Source organism: Herpailurus yagouaroundi, unplaced genomic scaffold (assembly GCF_014898765.1).
Source record: "Herpailurus yagouaroundi ecotype Mexico unplaced genomic scaffold, PumYag 28, whole genome shotgun sequence".
Classification (NCBI taxonomy): domain Eukaryota; kingdom Metazoa; phylum Chordata; class Mammalia; order Carnivora; family Felidae; genus Herpailurus; species Herpailurus yagouaroundi.
In genome coordinates this window covers 156,822,169-156,843,656 of record NW_024412376.1, presented here as the reverse complement: position 1 = coordinate 156,843,656, position 21,488 = coordinate 156,822,169, and the positions used below count along the sequence as shown (strand labels likewise).

General features: G+C 43.9%; 1 protein-coding gene and 1 non-coding gene across 13 annotated transcripts in view; both read right to left on the bottom strand.

Moving 5' to 3' along the window:
* Positions 1–21,488, bottom strand: part of PROM1 (prominin 1) — a 135,987-nt gene that overhangs the window by 16,406 nt on the left and 98,093 nt on the right. For all 12 annotated transcript variants that reach the window (XR_005794110.1, XR_005794109.1, XM_040487436.1 and 9 more), the window contains 8 exons: positions 20,347–20,564; positions 18,240–18,314; positions 14,906–14,969; positions 11,868–12,027; positions 9,243–9,395; positions 3,676–3,799; positions 1,782–1,885; positions 88–172 (listed from right to left, as the gene is read on the bottom strand). Coding sequence is in view for 10 of the 12 variants with exons in the window: in XM_040487436.1 (XP_040343370.1) it covers positions 88–172; positions 1,782–1,885; positions 3,676–3,799; positions 9,243–9,395; positions 11,868–12,027; positions 14,906–14,969; positions 18,240–18,314; positions 20,347–20,564 (983 nt within the window). In the remaining 2 variants the exon portion in view is untranslated. The remainder of the gene's footprint in view (positions 1–87; positions 173–1,781; positions 1,886–3,675; positions 3,800–9,242; positions 9,396–11,867; positions 12,028–14,905; positions 14,970–18,239; positions 18,315–20,346; positions 20,565–21,488) is intronic.
* Positions 11,602–11,705, bottom strand: LOC121040182 (U6 spliceosomal RNA). Its single transcript, XR_005795171.1, has one exon. It is a non-coding gene; the product is annotated as a U6 spliceosomal RNA (small nuclear RNA).

The window sequence follows — 21,488 nt, the reverse complement described above, 5'->3', positions numbered from 1 at the left end:
TTTAAGAAAGTATTTCTGAAAAAAATGAAAGATAACTGGATTTAGTAAAGAAATATGTCAATTTCATGATTTGTTCCAAGTCCTTACCTCTTGAATATTGAGATGTTCACTGATATTATAGCTATTCTCTAGCTTAAGTGTGCCATAAATGCCTTTATTTTCTTTGCAATCACTGTGGGAATAAACAGAGAAATCATGACCTAGAAAGGCAGCTGTGGCTGCCTCTGTCCACTGCTAAGGATGGAGAGAAAGGTTCACGGTTTATCTTTGATTTCAATCTGTGAGCAGAGAAGCAGCTTCTAAGCGCCGACGTGGGAGGAGGTCACCAGTGGACCCCCCCCCCCCCCGGAGCCTCCCGTTCCTGACTTCGTTCCCTATTTTGCTAAATGTCCCATCTTTGGAACCGATACAATAAAACTGGTAAATCAGCCTTCTGTCTGTCTCCTTTGTGCCTTTGGAAAAAGCCATGAGCGATAACAAGTTCACAGATTGGGAAGACATCAGTTCTCATAAAAAACAAACAGCAAAGAGCAACACCTGCTAGAAAGAGGTGTGTTACAAAGCATATCATGGGGTTTAGGATAAGTTTCAATCAAACCCCTGCCAGACCATCTGCCTCCATATTTTCACGGTTGAGCTTCACTCTCCTAACATATGGTTGGATGTATATTCTAATGGCAGGATGGAGACAGGGAAGGGGGCCACAAATACCCAGATGGTGAGGACACCTACCTTGACCTCACCTCTCTGTGCTTCTCTAACATGTGCAAAATGCCTCCTCGACTGAACTAAGAAGGGCGGCCTTATCTGATGCATATCCCTGTTGCTGACACAACCACTTCCTGGGAGTGCCTCTTTCATGTTCAGCAGCCAGAGCCCTCTAGAAGAGGGATGCCTGGGAGACACAACTTTCCCACATCCCTGGGAGATGTGATACTCCTCTCCAGGGAACCCCGAGTAGGCTGGTGGTGTTGGAACAGAAAGCTTAATACACGAACCAGCAGAGGTAAGACTCTGCAGGAGCCAGAGTCACAAAGAGCTGGCAGGCCAGGCTAAGAAGCTTGGTTTTGTCCTTTCAGCCCAGGGATGGTTCAATGGTGCGTAGAATCTCCAATCGCTTGATAATGTCCACCTGCATGTTGTGGAGAAGGATTCTGAGACTCTCCGGGCTATGGACAAGACCACAGCTGACTACCAATGTCTACCACGAGGGTCAGGTGCAATGGATGGGCACATAAGCTACTCATTTGCTATCTCTGCTAGAGGAGCTGGGGAGCCTTTGAACCCTATTGAACAGAGAGGACATGAAACTGCCCAAGATCACCAAGGCCTGCTCCCTGGTGGCAGAGTCAAGACTGGAGCCCAGGCAGCCTCACCACAGAGCCTGGCCCTTCAGCTGCTTCACGATCAGCGTGTCTGAGATTTGGACCCATTGCTGAGTTCTTGTTATACATGGTATTCACCTGGGACAGGGTGATTTCTGTACAGGAGTTTTCAGAGGGTCTCATTAATGCATCTTAGGGTCACCTTAAGCAGTGAGGTCTAGTGCCTACTGGACAAAGGGACTTTGAGACATCACCACACCGAAGTCTAGCAGGTTTTCGGGGGAAGGATTCTCTTTCTGGTCTTATTTCTACTCTCTTTGCCAAGACTAGAGAACAGCTTAATTCTGAAACTGGAAAGTCTTATCGAGTCTTATCAAAGACACTTTGAAAGTAAAATTCTCATTCTGGAACAACAACATTTCGGTAGCAAAAAATGCATCATGCAATTATGTATACCTGTAAACTTGTTCAAAAGTGAGATTAATATCCGGTTTGTTAAATACCATGCCAGAGAGATAGTGTTTCCAATTCTCATTTAGTAAATACGGCGTGTCCAAAACCTAGAACAAGTTAAAAAAAGACTCTTAGTTTTTAAAAAAAAGATACTTTTACACTAATATACATGCATATAATAAAATATTCTGTTAAACATATTTCAGGGATTTTTCAGATCATGGTTTTCCTCATTGATTTCCAACTTAAAACCAGAAAATAAGACTATGATTGGAAAAAACTGACTGACCACTGGGTAACATCAATAAGAATGACTCAAATTGCTTTTTTTTTTTTTTTTGGAGAGCACTTCTCTTAGTAAGACAAACTCATAAGAAATTGGCAAAGAATAGACAACTTGATTCAGAATAGCTAATAGAAAGCCATAAAGCAGCTGGCCCACCTTTTCACTACTACTTCTCTATAGATAAAATGAATTAAAACTTTCATACTCTCTCACTTCATATCATATATTTAAGATGGCTAACATATGTAATGTAATATGTTATATATAATAAGATGGGCTCATTAGTGCATGATCACGTACGTGCTTGAGGAACGTAAAGGGTGTCAAAATATCCCCTATTTTTAAAGAAGTTCTTTTCAGCAATTTAATACGGCATGGAAGATAATGAAGTCTGGCTTGATGTATCACTATAAGTTTTCATTAAGAGGCCAAATGGACAAAATTTGACAAATTGACACTCTCAACTTAATTTTCCTCAACCAGCTGAATAAATAGAACACCATGACAACTTGTTACCTTAGTATCTACTCACCAGATTTCATAACAGATTTGAGGCAAAAAAATATCTATGCAATAAAACAAAAAAACAGAAATATATCTTAAAAAAATTATTTTTAAATGTTTCTTTTTGAGAGACAGCGGGAGCAGGGGAGGGGCAGAGAGAGAGAGAGGGAGACACAGAATCCAAAGCAGGCTCCAGGCTCTGAGCTGTCAGCACAGAGCCTGACGTAGGGCTTGAACTCATGAGCCATGAGCTGAAGTCGGACGCTAAACCGACTGAGCCACCCAGGCACCCCAAAGAGAAATATATCTTAAAAAACAGCATCTGGAGAAAAGCACTGAAAAGCCAGAGTGACAAGACCCAAACAAGGGCCAAAATTTCCTCATTAGTTAGTGAAGCTGAACAGAGAACAGGTCCCTAGAGTCCACAAGACTTGGTTTCAGAGGGAGAAAGTGAAGCCTGAATTCATGTCCCAACAGCCTCGTCAGATGTCTACCAGGGGCAACACTGGGCCACAAGGTGTGGAATTTTTTGGTGTCTTTCACTACAAATTTAGGGCCTCAAAACCATCTGTGTGGGCAACTGTCATTTGAGAAACTCTTTAAAATGTCAGAAACCTCCTGGGGTACCCCAACTTGGGAGTTTTCTCCTCCAGCTTATTACAAACCACATTGATGAAGAGGCCTTAACTCCTGGTGCTGATTTCACCTGACATTTGACAAATAATACCCCCATGGGGGCGCCTGGGTGGCTCAACTTCAGCTCAGGTCATGATCTGGCCATTCCTGAGTTCGAGCCCAGCATCGGGCTCTGTGCTGACAGTTCGAAGCCTGAAGTCTGTTTCGGAGTCTGTGTCTCCCTCTCTCTGCTCCTCCCCCACTCACGCTCTGTCTGTCTCTCTCTCAAAAATAAATAAACATTAAAAAACATTTAAAAAAGAAAGAAAATACCACCATATTTTTTTTTTTTTTTTGCTCTGACAAAGTGAAGGGAATCTTAACTTACTGAATGAAAACCAAACTGCTCATCTTTTTTTGCACCCACAAGATATGGGGAAGTCAAAGTTTCTAGTCAAGCCTTTCCATAACAGACCCTGAAAGCATACGTACCTGGAATAACTTCCTGTTTTGGTAAGGCTCACAGAGCAGTTTTTCCACGTTTGCACCAACGACAAAAGTGAGAACCACGATGGTCATCAATATCCAACAAATCAGGAAGCTGACTCCAGCCCCACTGGAAAAAAAGGAAAAACAGACACAAAATTAAGAGTTCTACGGTAGATTATTCAATATTTGGGGGTGTCTGGCGCTTAGTCGATACTGCATGTGACTCTTGATCTCAGGATCGTGAGTTCGAGCCCCACGTTGGGTGTAGAGATTACTTAAAAAAAAAAAACAAAAAAAAAAAAACTACCCTTCCCATATTACCTACCAGTACTTACTAATTCTATGTATGCAACGTAGGAAATGGACCTAGAGTCTTCGCTTTGTACAGGTTAAGTGAGCCGATTGGCTCAGGAGTGGAGACAGACAGCAGTAAGCACTGTTGACTCTTCGGTCCCAGGCATATAGTGAGGGAGTCCTTCGACTTAGGTCTCTGGTCTCCCTGCAGCCCAGTACTTTGGTGCAGACATAGCCTCCGGGGTCGCTTGAGTGAACCTAGCCTTCCGCAGGGCACACAGTGAGTGGGGAGGTTCTGAGGCAGGAGAGGTACCACTGGGAGTCCGAAGAGGGCCAGCCTGGTTCGGGGAAGGAGGGCCGTGAGCGGCATGGCTACAGCTCAAGAGGCAGGCCGGGGTGCACGAGAGGGGGTCTGGCTGGTCCAGTAAGGGGAGGCTGCTGAGGGCCTTGACGCACAGGAGGAACACAGCCCAGTTTCTCTCTGAGGAAGAACACTCTAGGCAGAGCCCGAGGATGAGATGGAAAGATGCCCACGTGGACGGGGCTACGGCTGATGAGGCTGTCATCCTGGGGGTGGTGGCCCGACGTGGCCGGAGGCAGTGGTGAGAAGTCAGCCGACGGAAAAGACACGGGATGTGCTGAGGATGCTGCACGGGAGGAGGAGGCAAGGAGGGGCCCGGGGTGAAGCCAGGGCTTGTCAGCAGGGAAAGGAGACACTGGGTGCTGAGGAAGGGAAGAGAAGGCGGGATCTGGTCCTGCTGCCGGGAGACGTGGCGGTGGAGACGCTGCGGGCAGTCAGCTGCGTCTGGAGCACACGTAGCTGGGCTGCGGGCCTGCACGAGGCAATCGGCTGCTCAGAAGTGACCACTGGTCCCCGGAGCTGAGACCGGAGAGAGAAGCAGCCCGGGGCCGGGCCTGGGGACTTCGCCATTTGAGGAGCAGGTGGCAGAAGGGCAGCCAGAGGATGAGACCGCTAGGAAGACTCATAAAGTAGGAAGGAAACCAGTAGCGCTGCTGATGGGGAAATAAAGGCGTGTCTGCAGGAAGAGGGGACGGGAAGCCGTCCCAAACACTGCAGACAGGGCACACTCCAGGGGATCTGAAGCCAGTCCAATGGCTGGAGGCAAAGAGGCTGCTGCTGACCTGAGGGAAGGGGCGTGGCCTTGCCCAGGACGCAGACGTGAGTAAACAGGCAGCAAGCATCATTACTTTTGATGTCTGTGAAGGGAAGGAGTGGTGTTGGGAGAGGTTTTTGGTTTTCATGGTGAAAGAGAGGAGAGAAGAGAACACAGTTAAGTGTTGAGAAGCAAGTCTTGGAGAGGAGAAGAGATTGAGGACACAGGAGAGGGAAGGGCTCATCCATGACACCCTTGGGCTGTGCGCAGGGATTGAGATTGGGAAAGGAAGGTGGGATGGGCCCAGAAGAGAGGGATTGCTCTGCACTTGACCCTGCACACGTGTGAATGCAGGTGTACTGGAGTTTTGGTGATGGGAAGTTGTATGATGGCTTTTATTTCCTTTGTGAAGAAGGAGGTAGAGTCAGCTGCTAAGCGAGGGAGGAATAAGGAGGATGGATGTATCAGTGTGGAAAAAGCCATTGCTGAGCAGAGGAAGGAGGGAAGGAAGGAAGGAAGGAGGGAAGGAAGGAAGGAAGGAAGGAAGGGAGAGAAGGAAGAAACTTATAGGGCTGTGAAGGATCCATTTGAGGTGGGGATCATAATTTTGTAGGGATACCAATGTGCCCACTGCATGACTTCTCTCTAGAGTGCTCAGTTACTCTGGTGTAGACACAGACAGAGCAAACTCTTGAATCAGTCTAGGTGGAGTAGCCAGATCATCACTGATGATTGCACCGTCACTGGTGCAAACAGGAAGGACCCTCAGAAGTGTCTACTAGGCTGATGTACTTAGTAACAATGGCATCCCTTTCTAAGGGCATGATTCTGCCCAGTGGACACCATTAAGGAACAATTTCGAATATTTGCCTGGTTTGGCTGAAATAAATAACAAGATGTGCCCACTGGAGGGGCCTCTGTCTGCCTGAACTTCTCTGACCTAAAAGGCTTTTGAGCGTGAAGAAAGGGAACACGTGGGAAGCATATGCTAGTCACCATGGTTTGAACCGTGTGCATGAGCATGTGTGTATATTAGAGTTAAAAAAAAAAATTGGAAACCTTGGATAGAGCATTTCAAAACAACACTGCTAATCTTAAAGAGCTTATGTCCAGCCTTTATTTCTTAAATATGCCTATATCTAGATAAGGAACGCAGCACTGCCAGAGGCCTGTTTTTGTAAGGTCACTCAGATAAGAATGGCCAATGTGTGTTGAAAGTGTTGCAAAGAAGGAAAAGGAGAAGAAGTAAAATAAGAACAAGAAAAATAACGTGTGACAAAGACCTTATGTGGCCGGCCAAAGTGAACGTATCTATTATCTGGACCTTTACAGAAACGTGTGCTGACTCCCGCCGGATCTACACAGCTGTGAGGACCATAGGCGATAGTCTTGTGAGCCCTTGTTGAACATCTTAGGGACTTTGGTCAACAATCCAGGGTAGCCAACCTAGTTACATTTCACTGGCCGCAGGAATGTCCCACTCTTTGGTGGCTGATGTTTGTGTCATTTCCAATGCCTCACTATTATAACTAAAGCTGCAAAAACATTTCTCTGCTTGTGATACTTTGCCCATAGTTGGGTCCTACTTCCTTAAAACTGATCCCCTAAAATGGAATGACTTGGCCAAGGAGATTACTGTCTCTTTATGGCCCCTGCTACAGCATGACAAAATGCTTTCTGAAATATTTGTAACCACTGAACGGCCACTGGTCATGTAAGGGCACCCATTTTGTGACCCCATGGCTATACTGGGTATTAGTCTTTCTTCAAAGCTCTGGGTAATTGGAGCATAGTTTTCAAGAACTAAAACTAGAAGTTTCAGAGTGGGCTTCAGTACAAGACTGTTTTCTTGCTGCCTTGTTTAGGTGTCCTTACCTCCAGGGAAACCTTCTATGTGCCCCTGAGACAGATGTACATTCCTCACTGTATCCTCTTTGGCCCCCAAAATGCTCCCTGGACCCTCAGAAGACACAGGATCAGAGCAGAGCCAGGGCTCTCTGTCTTTCCTCCCCCTAGACCTTCTGGTAGGATCCCCCTGGGAGATAAGGATTCTTGCTTGGTTTCTGAAGAGACCACACTCTTCAACGTCAACGTCAATGGATGGTGTTACTGTTTTTAAGAGCAGGTGGTGTTGTGGTTGCAGCTGAACAAAATATACTTTCTTGTTTCTACAAGTAAATAAATGATTTTTAAGAAATTACAGTCTTCTAATGAGTTGTATCATGCTTTCCCCTTTACAACTCTCGAGTTGTTTACCAGATGTCTCAAGAGATGGAAGCTCCTGCCAAGCAAGATTTCCATGTTGAGCCATGGGTGGCAACAATACAGACCCCACAGCCACCAGTTTGTTTCCTATCGGGTGATAAATCCCCTTGTTCCCAAGCCACATGCTTGCATGTGACTTTGTCTCTTCAGGGATTCCTTCCTCTGCAGAGGTGAAAATTATATCCAAACTGAAGTAATTTTAGCCTCCATCAAATTGCTCATGACTCCCCTGTTTCCATTTTCTTTGAAACTGGACAGCACATATTTTGGTTTTGTCCCTTAAAAATGTTCAAATAGAATGTTATGAAAAGTGCACATTTTCAGAACAATTTAAGCCCTCCCATCAAGCAGTTAAAAAGATGTGATCTATAGAACCACCATCAAAACACTGACAAAACAGCCAAGTCCCAGGATTAGTAAATCCTGAACATTTAACTCATTTTCTATCTGTAGCTGCATACATTTAAACCAAAAGGAGGGGCAATATACTCTTCCTTGCTGCATGAATTTCTTAAGCGTAGCCATGTGAGCAAATAGGCTTTTCCGTGCACGGAGTTCTGTTCAACTTTGTCTAAATCTGGCAGACTCCTGTGTTGTTAGTTTTAAAGTTATTTGTAAAACTCTTGTGCCTTGATTTATGTGCCTTTCTTGGCTTGTTGTGCTATCCTGGAGCTGAAAGGTTTCAGGGCAAAGCTTTACAATCAGAGCTCATAAGTCCGATTCATTATTGTGGTGACCCAATGTTTGAAAAGGCACGTTAGTGCATGACAGTGGCTTGCAGCTTCTCCCAGCCTGGTACTAGTGACATAAGCAATGACAGCCATGGCTGAGGTGTTGATTCTCCATGGCTCCAAGGACTTGTTCCAAATCTTTACCTTGCTCTCCAAACCCATCACACTCCCTGCTGCCGATTCTTGATGTACTTATTGGAAAAGGAAATATCAGTTTGGAACCCACACAGCTTCCTCTCTGGGGAGCATTCAAAGCTTTAACCTCTGCCTCTGGGTTTATGTTTCTGGCTCCAAGTGCGGTCACACCCAGTTGGTGCCCTCTGCGCTCGTCACACCCTAGTAAAGATTTTTTACGTTTATTTGTTTTTTTTTTTTTTTTTAAGTTTATTTATTTGTTTTTTGTTGAAGGGTCAATTCTTTAAAAAAATTTTTTTTACTCTTTATTTTTGAGAGACCGAGAGAAAGAGTGTGAGTGGGGGAAGGGGGGAGAACAGAGAGAGAGGGAGACACAGAATCCAAAGCAGGCTCCAGGCTCTGAGCTGTCAGCACAGAGCCTAATGTAGGGCTCAAACTCATGAACCATGAGATCATGACCTGAGCTGAAGTCTAAATCTGGCAGGTTCCCGTGTTGTTAGTTTTAAAGTTATTTGTAAAACTCTTGTGCCTTGATTTATGTGCCTTTCTTGGCTTGTTGTGCTATCCTCAACCAACAGAGCCACCAACAGGCGCCCCTTAAAGTTTATGTATTTATTTTGAGAAAAATTAAGAGACAGTGCGAGTGGGGGATGGACAGAGAGAAAGAAAAATCCCAAGCAGGCTCTGCATGCATGCGGGGCTTGAACTCATGAACTGTGAGTTCATGACTTGGGCGGGAAACAACAGTTGGACGCTTAACTGACTACGCCACCCAGGTGCCTTGACAATCTCTTTTCTAAGTCAAGTTTCCAGAGTTTCAAAGCAAACAAGCTGAAGAAACTGGTGACCACAGAGAACAGTGTCTGATACCAGGCCAATCCTCAGCAAGTTTCTGGTGAATAAATGGATGGATGGATGGATGGATAATAATCCATAGTGTGCAGCCCAGAGGCCACCAGATTCGTGTCATCAGTCTGCTCTTCTCCTCTCATTTCCACCCCCCATGTGGCAAGGAAGAGCAAACACTCACACCATGAGGAAGATGCCTCCGGTGTTTGAGACGCAGCCTCGTCTGGTCGGGGTGGCATTCCGGTCATAGCCACACGTGCCACACAGCAAGCCCAGGTAATAAAAAATCACGATGAGTGTCAGCAAACAGCAGACAACCAGGCCACCTAGCCACCTGGTGAAGCAAGCACAGTGTTATCATACATAAAAGAGGTGGCCTCACAATAACGCAAAAGCTATCGGACTGGGGCTGGAGCGATTGAGTAATACTTGGCAATCAAATATCTGATTGGCCTGCTGATTCCTCAGAGGGTGACGTTGTAGTGAAAAGATCGCTTCCCACCCCTAGTCCTCCACCCCAGCCAGCAGGAAACCTTAATTTTTGTCTTGGTTTTGAAGAGATCTAGCTCACTCACTGGTCAGGAGAGACTATGGCTTCCTTCCCTTGCTTCATTTCTGCGGGGGTCCTAAGCAGGGCCCTTGCTCCATTCTCCAAAGCTACTGATAACAATACCCGTTTAAGACCTGGAAGTTCTGTCAAGTTTCCTGCTGCTGCGAGCGCTTATTGCAACGTTGATGACAACAGGTGGACAGGTTATGATCTGACAACAGATACAGAAATACCTAGCTCTTTTCCCGGGTCTTCCTCTAAAATGCTCTGTGGTTGTGGGAATATTTGGGAGGGGACCTTGCGTTCTTTGCCGAACCAGAAACCCTACATGGGGAACGTGCTGCGTATCTTAGAATTTATGAGCATCCTAAGTCAAGTGCCTGCAGAACGCAAATCTCAATTTCGTAATGGCCCTGCGAGACATTTTAGGATAATGGAGCCTCAATTAGGTCTTACTGGCATTCCCGGAAGGTACAACAACCTTTTCCAGCAGCTGGGGAGCGTTCAAGGGTAGAAATGCTGCCCAACCATTAAAACACTAAAAAATAAAGCGTTTACTTCTGCGACAAAAGCTGCCTCTGGAGCTTTTCATTAAATTAAGAGCAATCTCACTAATTGTAATGGCCACCTGCACCCTTTCTGTGGCATTTTATTCCAGATACTGGAGATGCCAAATTAAAAAGCCATGGGACCTGGCCTCAGAAATCTTTTACAGTGAATGCATGCTTCATCTGCTTAGATTTCCTTTAAAAGTAACCTTCTAGTCTCAGGGCAATGGGAGTGGATGTGTAGATAGCAGTTGTATCATTCTTTCCATTTGTGAAACTCTAACCTCTTAAGAGATTGTGAATTCATTGAGAAACGGTCTGTCTTTTTTTTTTTTTTAAGTTCATTTATTTTTGAGAGAATCAGAGACATCATGAGTGGGGGAGGGGCAGAGAGAGAGGGAGAGAGAGAGAATCCCAAGTAGGCTCCGTGCTGCCAGCACAGAGTTGACGTGGGGCTTGAACTCCTGAAACCATGAGATCATGAGCTGAGCTGAAACCAAGAGTTGGACCCTTAACTGACTGAGCCACCCGGGCGCCCCAGAGAAAGGGTCTGTCTTATGTTTGCCCTGATACCTGCTGGAGTATCCCAGCCACACGGTAGGAAAATGGCTTACTAATTACAGGGCAATAATTAAGAGTATAGTCAGATGGGGATTGAAAACCCACCTCTGCCACACTGTTGTTGGCCTTTTGTAGGTCATCCTACTCCCCCGAGCCTCAATTTCCTTGTCTATGAAACAAGATTACAAATAGAACACAACCCTGGAGTTTTTTTCTTCTCTTTTCTTTTCTTTCTTCTTTTTTTTTTTTTTTTTTTAGTATTAAATGAGAAGTCACACGTATAGCACTTGGAGGGCACATTGTAACTGTTCCTGAAATGCTAGCAGTTATTATTTTATTATTTATTATTATTTTATTATTTACCTTGAGTTCTTGCATAATAAATAACCAAGCAGGACTGGAACTCTCTGGAATCTCCATGAGTTTGGACAGTAAGAACGATTCCCAAAGTGGTAGGGTGTGGGGCTGAGTGTTTCAGAGAGGACAGCACATCTTATATCTTGCATGGTTGTCGAATAACTCAAGTCTGCAAACCTATTGTTCCCTGAGATGTCCACTGTCATCTCCAGGGCCCAGACCCCATCACTAACATTGTCTAATGGGGCAGTCAACAGCTGGGGTCTAGAGCTGCTTACCTGAGGTCTCCAGCAAGTTCCTTATTTCAAGGATGTTTTTCTGTAAGAACCAACCTCTGTGTGTTTATTTTACAAGCCAATGAAAAGAAGAATATTATCCAAATGCCCTCCTTAATTACTTTAAGGCTTTAAAATCCTTTTCCATGTGTTAGATAATTATAACTAAGATTATAGAAGCCATTAATGACATAAAAATTGCAAAGTATTGACCACTTGGCTCAAGAACTTACAGTCTCCAATTAAAAAAAACATACATAATACTCCATGATTTTGCATGCCATCCTTGTGCAGGGATGCTAATCTTCCCTGTATAGTTCCAATTTTAGTATATGTGCTGCCAGAGTGAGCACTCCAACTTTTTAAATAAACATAAACTAGGATTAACACATATCCGGTTACGGCTTCTTTGTACAATTTTCTCCCACAAGATGATCCTGCTGATCACGTCAGATTTCTACCCTGTTCTAGAGCAAGGCTCACGCTCTAGTTTCCTAGCTCAAGGGGGCACTCACCTGTACAAATCATACTCTTCCAACGTGGGTAAATTGCGGTGGATGTAAGTTTCAGTGTCATTAATGTAACCCATGAAATTCGATAGCTGATCCTGAATAGGAATCTGTTCGCCTATACTTTCAATATCTGAACCAATGGAATTCAAGGTACTTTTGACATCTGAAAACAAAGATACCCAGGTTATGCATTTTCAAACCCAGGGGAAACAGACACTTTGTTTTGGAGCCAAAATGAAAAGCTTCAACCACTTTTAGTTTTCCCCATGTTATGTATGTCGTTAAAGCATGAAAAGGTTCTACAACAAGCACGAATGTAGCCAAGACCATCAGAAAGCAATTACTCAACAAAACAGCAAGCTATGAGCGCTGACTTTAATGATATGGTGCTGAATTCAAGCCAGAGTTTTCTTCTGTTACTTACTTCACTAAAAAATAAAATGAATCTGATGATTAAAACTTATGGTGTGCCTACCATGGGCCACTCACTTTTATATAAATGTTAACTAATTTATTCCACTGAAATAGATCTTCTTATTCCCATTTTACCAACAGTGACCCTGAGGCCCATAGAGGTTAAATTACTTGCCCACAGGTCTTTTTTTTTTTTCCAGAAAGCACTAGAAATGAAATTTAACCTTGGGTTCGTCTAACTCCAAAACTTCTGTTCAGTGATTTTGGAAAAAGAAAAAATAATTTAATAAGAAATAGCATTCAGGAATGCAGTAATTCGCCAGGACCAATTTTTTGAACAAGTGACCCCAGGGGATATTTTTCTTAAAATTTTATTTGACTCATACAAATTGAGACTTGTTAAAGTACATCTGTGTATCTCATATGCACAGAGCAATTTATTCCCAGTGGTCAAAGAGTTTCTATTAATATCTACTCTAACCTTTCTGAGAGAAGGTAAGTTCCAATTTTTGAAAAGTGTTTGTCCCTTGTGACAGGTCCTGGGATCAAAGATACTCAGGACATGGGTGTCACTTCATTTAATGCTCACCCAGGTCTGAAGCTGGTGTCATCTCAACGTGTGATTTTCGACACGGATGTACTAAGAACATGCTAATCAGTTAAATATCCACCGGTCCTGGAAGGGAGATAAACCTCTTTGCAGCAGCAAAGGCAAGGTTAGCTGTTCTCACAGTGTGATCCCAGGGCTCCTGGTGAACTTTGGGTACCGGGTAGCGTGACCCATGATGGAGTTACATAAAAGGGTGGGAATCTTTTTCAAAGTGTGCTGTTCACACAGATACATTGAGACAGAGCTACTAGGAGGAGGCCGTTATCCACAGTGGCTCAATTCTCCTCCAAATGGATTGTGCACCCAAAGGCCTCAAGATCCTCAACAAGGTGACTCGGTGGGTCTCGTACTTAACTCTGGGATTTCTGGGAGTTTGTAGGGATGTGGTCTGCAGATTCCTCCTCTGAACACTTCCCGAAACTCAGAATGGGGTTCCTTCTGCTTCTCAGGCTGTCCTGCCCTCCCACACAACATGGCTCCCTGGCTTTGCCAGCTTGGGTGATTCTGTATGCGGCTGGAGTCCTCTCTCACTGAATGCTTCCCTCGGACCTCAGTTTTGATGTTGCTTCCTCCAGGAAGCCTTCTGCTACCCTCTCCCACCTTGGATCTCTTGCACGTATCCTGTCATGTTACCAGAGTGTGATAACTGGCATCTGTATACATGCCCTGCTGAGCGGTAGGCGGGGCTCAAGCTTTATTCGTCTCCCATTCCCAGAGCCCAGCAGAGCCTGGCACACAGTAGGCACTCAAAATAGGTATGCAGGGTGGGACCGGATGATCAAAATGTGGGAGCTAAGGGTTTTTATTCGTTTTGGAAGGGCATGGATCTAAGCAATTAATATTCAGGCTGATGGAGTGATATTCTCCCAGACCCGGGAAAACTCTGGCTTGTGTTTAGGCAATGACACCATGTGTGATGGGCCTCGCTCACACATACTGCACACCTCGCTTTGCCAGACTTACAAGGGAGGGCTGCATGTATTGGCAGAAGAGGTCCAGAAAGGGGGAACAGAAAAAGTAAACACAGAAATTAGTAAGCAGGTGGCTATTAGATGTACAGCATGTGTTAGCCTTCAGACGCTAGCACAGGAAAGCGTGAACTTTGTCTTTAGTATCAGTATTTTCAAGTAGAATCTTAGATTAAACAAAAAGGAACCCACAAAACATCTAAAGCATATGTAATAGGATAAAATACTTTTTACCCAAAGTCTTAATGGGTTGAAAGAACACTATTGGGGGGAAAATCAAGTGCTTCTAGCACAACATCTTAAAATCACTTGGTCAACAGATAAAAAGAAGCACAGAGAAGATGATTTAAAAGAAGAAGATCTTACATAGCTTCAGAGATTTCTTCTTTAAGCAAAGAACCCACATTTATTGCTATCACTGCCCCCAAAACTACTTATACTGCACTGTTTCTCTGTACCTTCACACCAAATACCATGACCTGAATACAACATACTTCAATCATTTAAGACTAGCAGAATTCTCTCAATATCAGTTGTCTTTCCAAAATCGTAAACAACCTTACGAGCCTAAAACACATTTATAGCAGCATCAGAAGGCAGATGTACATCTTCCTAAAAAGACAAAATCAATCCTTAAACATAGTAATTCTGGAAAAAAAATTGATTTTATGTTCTTTTAGAGCATATAATACTCTACGGTTTTTCCCTAGTGAAACCAGTCAAAATGTGACTTTCCAAACAATAGCTGTCTTTAGCGCTGACAGTTCACGATGAGGGCTCATCATTACAGTGTGGTCCTCAACCTTGCAGCCTCTGGCCAGCAGGACCATGTTAATCAGCGTTCAATAGGGTTATTATTTCTTAAGATCAAAATTGTGGTGTGAAAGTGGCACAATTAAAAAGCTCTGATTCTCATTTACTTTTCAAGATCAGTGAGAGGACTTTTTTAAGAGAGAAAAATAATACAGTTCTTAACAATACATTTTTTTGCCCTGATCATCCATTTCTTAACAGAGAGAAAAAAAAAAGGACTTCAAACTCTGACTCACCTGATATGATGTCTGTGGTTTGATTTTTCACCATCTCAGGAATATCATTAAAGGATTTATAGCCCTAGAAAATAATTCAAAGTAGATTGATGGACATAGTGAATGGGAGGGCAGTTAACGAGTACCCATTTTCTAGCTTAGTTTGGAGTAGAGAAGCAAACTAAAAATGAAACAGTCATCTTAAGGAGGAAATTATCACTATATGGTCATTAAAAGACTACAGAAAAGTTCCCCTTTAAAGAAGATTTTCTTTAAATTGTATCCACTGAAGTTCCCATGAAAAGTTTGTTACTTAAAAAAAATTTTTTTGGGGTGCCTGGGTGGCTCAGTCGGTTGAGCGTCCGACTTCAGCTCAGGTCATGATCTCACAGTCCGTGAGTTCAAGCCCCGTGTGGGGCTCTGTGCTAACAGCTCAGAGCCTGGGGCCTGCTTCGGATTCTGTGTCTCCCTCTCTCTCTCTGCCCCTCCCCTGCTCATGCTCTGTCTCTCTCTATCTCAAAAATAAATAAAAACATTAAAAAACATTAAAAAAAATTTTTTTAATGTTTATTCATTTTTGAGAGAGAAAGACAGAGACAGAGCATGGGCAGGGGAGGGGCAGAGAGAGAGGGAGACACAGAATCTGAAGCAGGCTCCAGGCTCTGAGCTGTCAGCATAGAGACCGATGTGGGGCTCGAACTCACATGTGAGATCATGACCTGAGCTAAAGTCGGACGCCCAGCCGACTGAGCCAGCCAGGTGCCCCAAAAGTTTTTTACTTTTAAGCTTTTAACTTATCTATATCAGCATTTCTCAATGGGGGGAAATTTTGTCCTCCAGGGGACATATGGCAATGTCTGGAGACATTCTGGTTATCACAGCTGTGGCACTGTGTGAGCAGGGTCCCCTACGACGCACAGGACAGCCCCGTAACAGAGAATTATCCAGCCCCAAGTGTTAATAGTGCTGAGGTTAAGAAACCCCTGATCTGTACAGTGTACCATGTGCAGATATAACGTGAATTTCCAGAACTGGAATCGTAATTTCCAATGCAATTATGAAGCAAAACTAGAGATCTCGTCTTACAGAAAACAATAATGCCCCAAAACACAGCTTATAGAGAATATAAATTATAGTGAGGCTCCAGTGAAAACAAAAACAGCAATGTCAAGCTCTGTCATTTTGGGGCTAAATCTGTGACAGGAAGAGGTCATTACTTCCCTCCAAGCAGCTCAACTAAATATACAGCTTTTCCTCTGGAAGAGGTTTAATTTGTGTTTCTTTACTGTCTGCTGGTGTATTTAGCCAACTGCTAAGGAATACGATATCGATTACAACTTATCATGGACTGAATGTCTGTGTCCACCTCCCCCGACAGTCAGCACCGTATGTTGAAATCCTAACCCCCCCCCCCCACGTAAGTAATGGTATTAGGGGGTGGGGCTTTGGGGAGGTGATTCAATCATGAGGATGAAGCCCCGTGGATGGGATTAGTGCCTTTATAAAAGGGACCTCAGACAGCTGTCTTCACCACATGAAGATGCAATGAGAAAACAGCCATCTGCAACCTGGAAGGGTCTCTCACCAGAACTCGATCAGGCCGGCCCCCTGATCTTGGACATCTAGCTGCCAGAACTGTGAGAAATAAATTTCTCTTGTTTAGAAGCCAACCAGCCTATGATATTCTCTTACAGCAGTCCAGCGTAAGTGACAGACTTTATAAGATTTATGGTGCCAGCAAGTTTCCAGTTTAGTCTAGAAACACGAATGCCGTAAGAAGAACATCTACCACTTCTGTTTCCTCGACGGTGACTAAGTTCGCAGCCTGTTTGGATTACTGTCCACCTGACCTCCTACATTTATCTGCAGTTGGACTTGTGGAGGCCCCCCACTGTAAGAGGTTTTACGGCCAGAGAGGGCCTTACAGATCTCCTGGTTCAATTCCCTCATTTAACAAATGAGGGGACACCAGGACAAATGACCAAGAGTTTCTAATGACTTGTTTAAGGGGACACTTAACTTTGTCAGTAGATGAGTATTTAACAGATACCTGATGATCTTTTTATACCCCCTGCTAAAAGACATAGAGGCAAGAATAAAACTGTTCTCTCCCTTTCCTGCAGGCCCCAGCATTCTTGTTGAATCATAATCTACAATCTATTGTGCGCTCAATATATAGGTTGAATAAATAGCAATAATTGATAGGCTACCAGGGAAATGATGATGCCCTAGACCAACGTGGTCCCTGCCATTTTCAGGGTTTACACTCCAGTGGGACAACAGAAACATTAAAGCAATAATCACAGTCAGGAGGATGTTAACAGAGAATATCCGCTGTACCGTAGGAACGTATTAAAAAGGGTTTGACTTGGTCAAGATGCGCAAGAAAGGTCTCATTAAGAAAGTGATACCGAGGGGTGCCTGGGTGGCTCAGTTGGTTAAGTGTCCGTCCGACTTGGACTCAGGTCACGATCTCATGGTTCAGGAATTGGAGCCCCGGGTTGGGCTCTGTGCGGACAGTTCAGAGCCTGGAGCCTGCTTTGGATTCTGTGTCTCCCTCTTTCTCTACCCCTCCCCCACTCGCACTCTCTCTCTTTCTCAAAAATAAATAAACATTAAAAACATAATAAAAGAAAGAAGGAGATACTGAATGCTTTAAGTAGTTAGTATTTAGCAGCATAAGTAGTTCGGAGAGGGAGAGGGAGAAAGGAGAGAATGGTGGGCATAGCTCACAGCATGTGCAACTGTGCAGAAGGGGGAGGAGACAAAAGCAAGGGGAGTGACTCCCGGCACAGTGGGAGGGACCTTGCCTCAGAGTCAGTATGGGGTTTAGCACCACCCCTAGCAAATTCTGAATCCCAGGAAGGCGAGAACACGTTTTGCTTTCTACCTCCAGCATGGTGCTGTGCACACAACAGATGCTTAATCCCAATTTCTCGAAGTGAAAGGAGCAAAATTATCTGGAAGATAACAGTTATGTCCCTCTTGGCAAACCCCTTTCCAAATTTTCACTGCTTTTTTGCGGTTACGTATTTTCTTATGTACTTGTCTACTCTTTAAAGTGATGTAAAATAGGGGCGCCTGGGTGGCGCAGTCGGTTAAGCGTCCGACTTCAGCCAGGTCACGATCTCGCGGTCCGTGAGTTCGAGCCCCGCGTCAGGCTCTGGGCTGATGGCTCAGAGCCTGGAGCCTGTTTCCGATTCTGTGTCTTCCTCTCTCTCTGCCCCTCCCCCGTTCATGCTCTGTCTCTCTCTGTCCCAAAAATAAATAAACATTGGAAAAAAAAAATTTTTAAAGTGATGTAAAATAAACTACAGTATAAACTACTGTATGTTTTTTCCCCCAAAATACGTACCTGTTGAACCAGGCTGGACAAATTTGTTTGAAGAATATCATTAATCTTATCAATTGGCTTATCCAAAGATGGGAGCTGAAATTTGTAAAACAAAACATAAGGCAAAGTGGTTACTCCCAACATTATTTGTCATAAAAAGGAATCATCTTATATCCAAAGTCTCTATAGTCTCTTAAGAGACTCAAGTCTCTTAAGTCCCCAAATCTCTATATTTAACTTGCTTTTGAACAATAGAATATTTATTGGGGGGGGGGGGAGAATACATTTAGCTCAGGGTGGCCTCTACAAGCATCAAGTTTTAGATGTTTGGTGGGTTTCTGTTGCAGTTAGCTCAAAATGCAGGAAGGAAGTCTAACACAGAGCGAATATGGATGACCTCACAATTTCAGGTACTGAATACTGTTGAACAAAGTTGTAAATAATACGGGCAATAGTTATACTGGTGAGTGGTCTGGAATGAAGTTTCCATTATAGCATCATACCTGGGTTTAAAGTGTTCTGTCTCTTGCCAACACTGAGACAAACATCATGGACCTTCTGACACGATGTACCAAGAAGGACACGATATCACTCTTGTGATACCCCCGGGAAACATGCATAACTCAAATCTAATTACGGGGGAACACCAGATAAACTTAAATCATGGGTCCTTCCATAAAACAAATGGCCTGTGGTCTTCAAAAATGTCAATGTTAAAAAAGAAGAAGATAAGCTAGGGACTGTCCAAGATTGAAGGGCCTAAACAGACATGACAAGTAAAGACCAGGTGTGACTCTGGACCGGTGTCTAGACTGGAGAAAGAAACACAGCTGTCAGTTTTTTAAAAACATCCACAAAATTTGAATATAAACCATGGACTAGTCAGGAGTCTTGGGTCAGCATTACATGTCCTAATTTTGATAACTGTCCAAAAGGTTGTGTACGTTTAGGAAATGCACGGAAATAGTTAGGGGTAAAAGGACATATTGTCCACAACTTATCGCCAGATGATTGAGAAAAACACAACATGCATCATACTTTATATGTATACATGATAATGAGTAGACGGTAGATACACAAATGGAGAAACAAAGAAAATATAAGGAAGCAAATGAAGCAAAATTTGCCTCCATCCTTGCAAATTTTCTGCATGTTTAAAAAGACAACAGAATAAAAAGTTACCTCCCTCCCCAAAAGACTTGAGTTCAAACAATTTCAATGCAAGTGAAAATCCCAGTCTCTGAAAAGCTATTCAATGGTGACCACAGTGATGGTGGTAGATATGTAGACACAGAGGCTGAAGATGAAGAGTCTGCGTAGTATTGGCCCATGAAACAGGAAGGTGAGAAGAGTAGATTTTATATATTAAAATATTATTTTAGAAAAAATGTGGCATGTATATACCGCTATCTCGATAAATTAAAAATCATGAGTAGATGTGATTATTTATTCTGTATCTTGGGACTTTATATTTTCAAGATACTCCAAATTCTTTTTTTCCCCCTAATTTTCTCTTTGGAATAGGAGAATTACTTCTATTTAGATATAAATGGTTAATGTGGGAGGCACGCCCTTTGAAAATATATTTTAATTTTTAGAAGTCTACAAAAACACATGCTTCTTTTCTTTCTTTCTTTCTTTCTTTCTTTCTTTCTTTCTTTCTTTCTTTTAATGCTTATTTATTTTTGAGAGAGAAAGAGAGAGAGAGAGAGAGACAGAGCGGGAGCAGGAGAGGGGCAGAGAGAGAGGGAGACACAGAATCCAAAGCAGGCTCTAGGCTCTGAGCTGCAAGCACAGAGCCTGATGTGGGGCATGAACCCACAAGCTGCGAGATCATGACCTGAGTCGGAGTCGGATGCCTAACTGACTGAACTACCCAGGTGCCCCTCTTTTTTCCTTTTAAAGCTGAATTCATTCTGGTAGCTTCCATCAAATCAATTGCAGAGAACACTTAAAAGGGGTTTCCCATTATCCTTTCTCTCCTGCTGCAGCCATGCCCATGTGGCAATCAGATAACCAGGACAGGCTGACAGACACCCAGGCCACTGTCCACTGGACAGGTGTACCCACACTGAGTCCTGCACAGTTGTTCCAATGACACTGCTCCGTAGCAGAGTCACCTCCTCACCTGATCCATGTTGGTATTGTCATCCAGCTGGCTTAGAGACGTTCTGATGTTGTTGCAAGTGGTAGCCACTGGAGGTGCAGAGCACATGGGGTCATTGAGTGATTGTTCCAGGTCCCTTTTAACGTCACTGAGGCTGGTGTTCAGTTGTGCGCTTGACTTTTTCAGCTCCTTTAAGGTATTGTTCACATTCAATAGGGCTTCTTTGGTCTCTTTGATTGCTGTAGGAACACACCTTGCTTTAGAACAGAGGCACCCACTAGGCTGCCAATGGCAAAATTCCTTCTCATCTACCAAGTACCCTAAAGGAACTTGAGGCGAACTTCTAGATGACACTGGAAGGCAACCAGAGGAGCCTAAGAGGGGAATATAGGGACATGCTTGGCTTCCTCAGCCAGCAACTCCAACCAGCTCAGCTTTCCCGCCTGCACACTTTTCAGACCAAAAGACAGAGCAAGAACCAACTCAGGGACACAACAGGGCATGTAGGTGTAGCATTAAGTGGCCTGCACAGGAGCAGTAACGGCAGGAAAAGGGGCTGTAGCCCCAACAAGCTGGCATCTTCAGCCCCGAGCAGTTTTAACGCACATAAACACTGATCACGCCCGGACCTAGCTTTGCTAGGAATATTCAAATAGCTGGAATCAAACACAGAGCAACAGTTCAAGAACGTGGTTTTGGATTCAGGCGGGTGTAGGTGCAGATCTCAGCTTTGCTATTTTCTGGTCACCGGAAACTGAATCCTGAATGTTCTTTAGCAATCTCCTCATCTGAAAATGGTGGAACCACCACCACAGTCATCATGAAAGGTGGGGGTCGGATCGATCGGAAGGAGGTCCTCCATGGCAGGGAGTCCATCGGTTCTATGTGGGCAGCCTCACAGCCTAGGACACGTGCTTGCGTTAGGAAATCCTTGATAACTGTTTGCTATCCTGGTTTTTCTGAGCTGTGGAGCTCTGTATTCATGGCCGTGCAAAAGAGTATGGCAAAACACACTGCACATCACACAACACATACCTCACATTTTAATGTGGTTTACCCCTCATAGTCCTTTCCATTTAGAGGTAAGGTAAATTTTTAAGGCAAGAAATAAACAATAACCTAAAATGATGGATAGTAAAATAAATTGATGGTCCAGAATACGT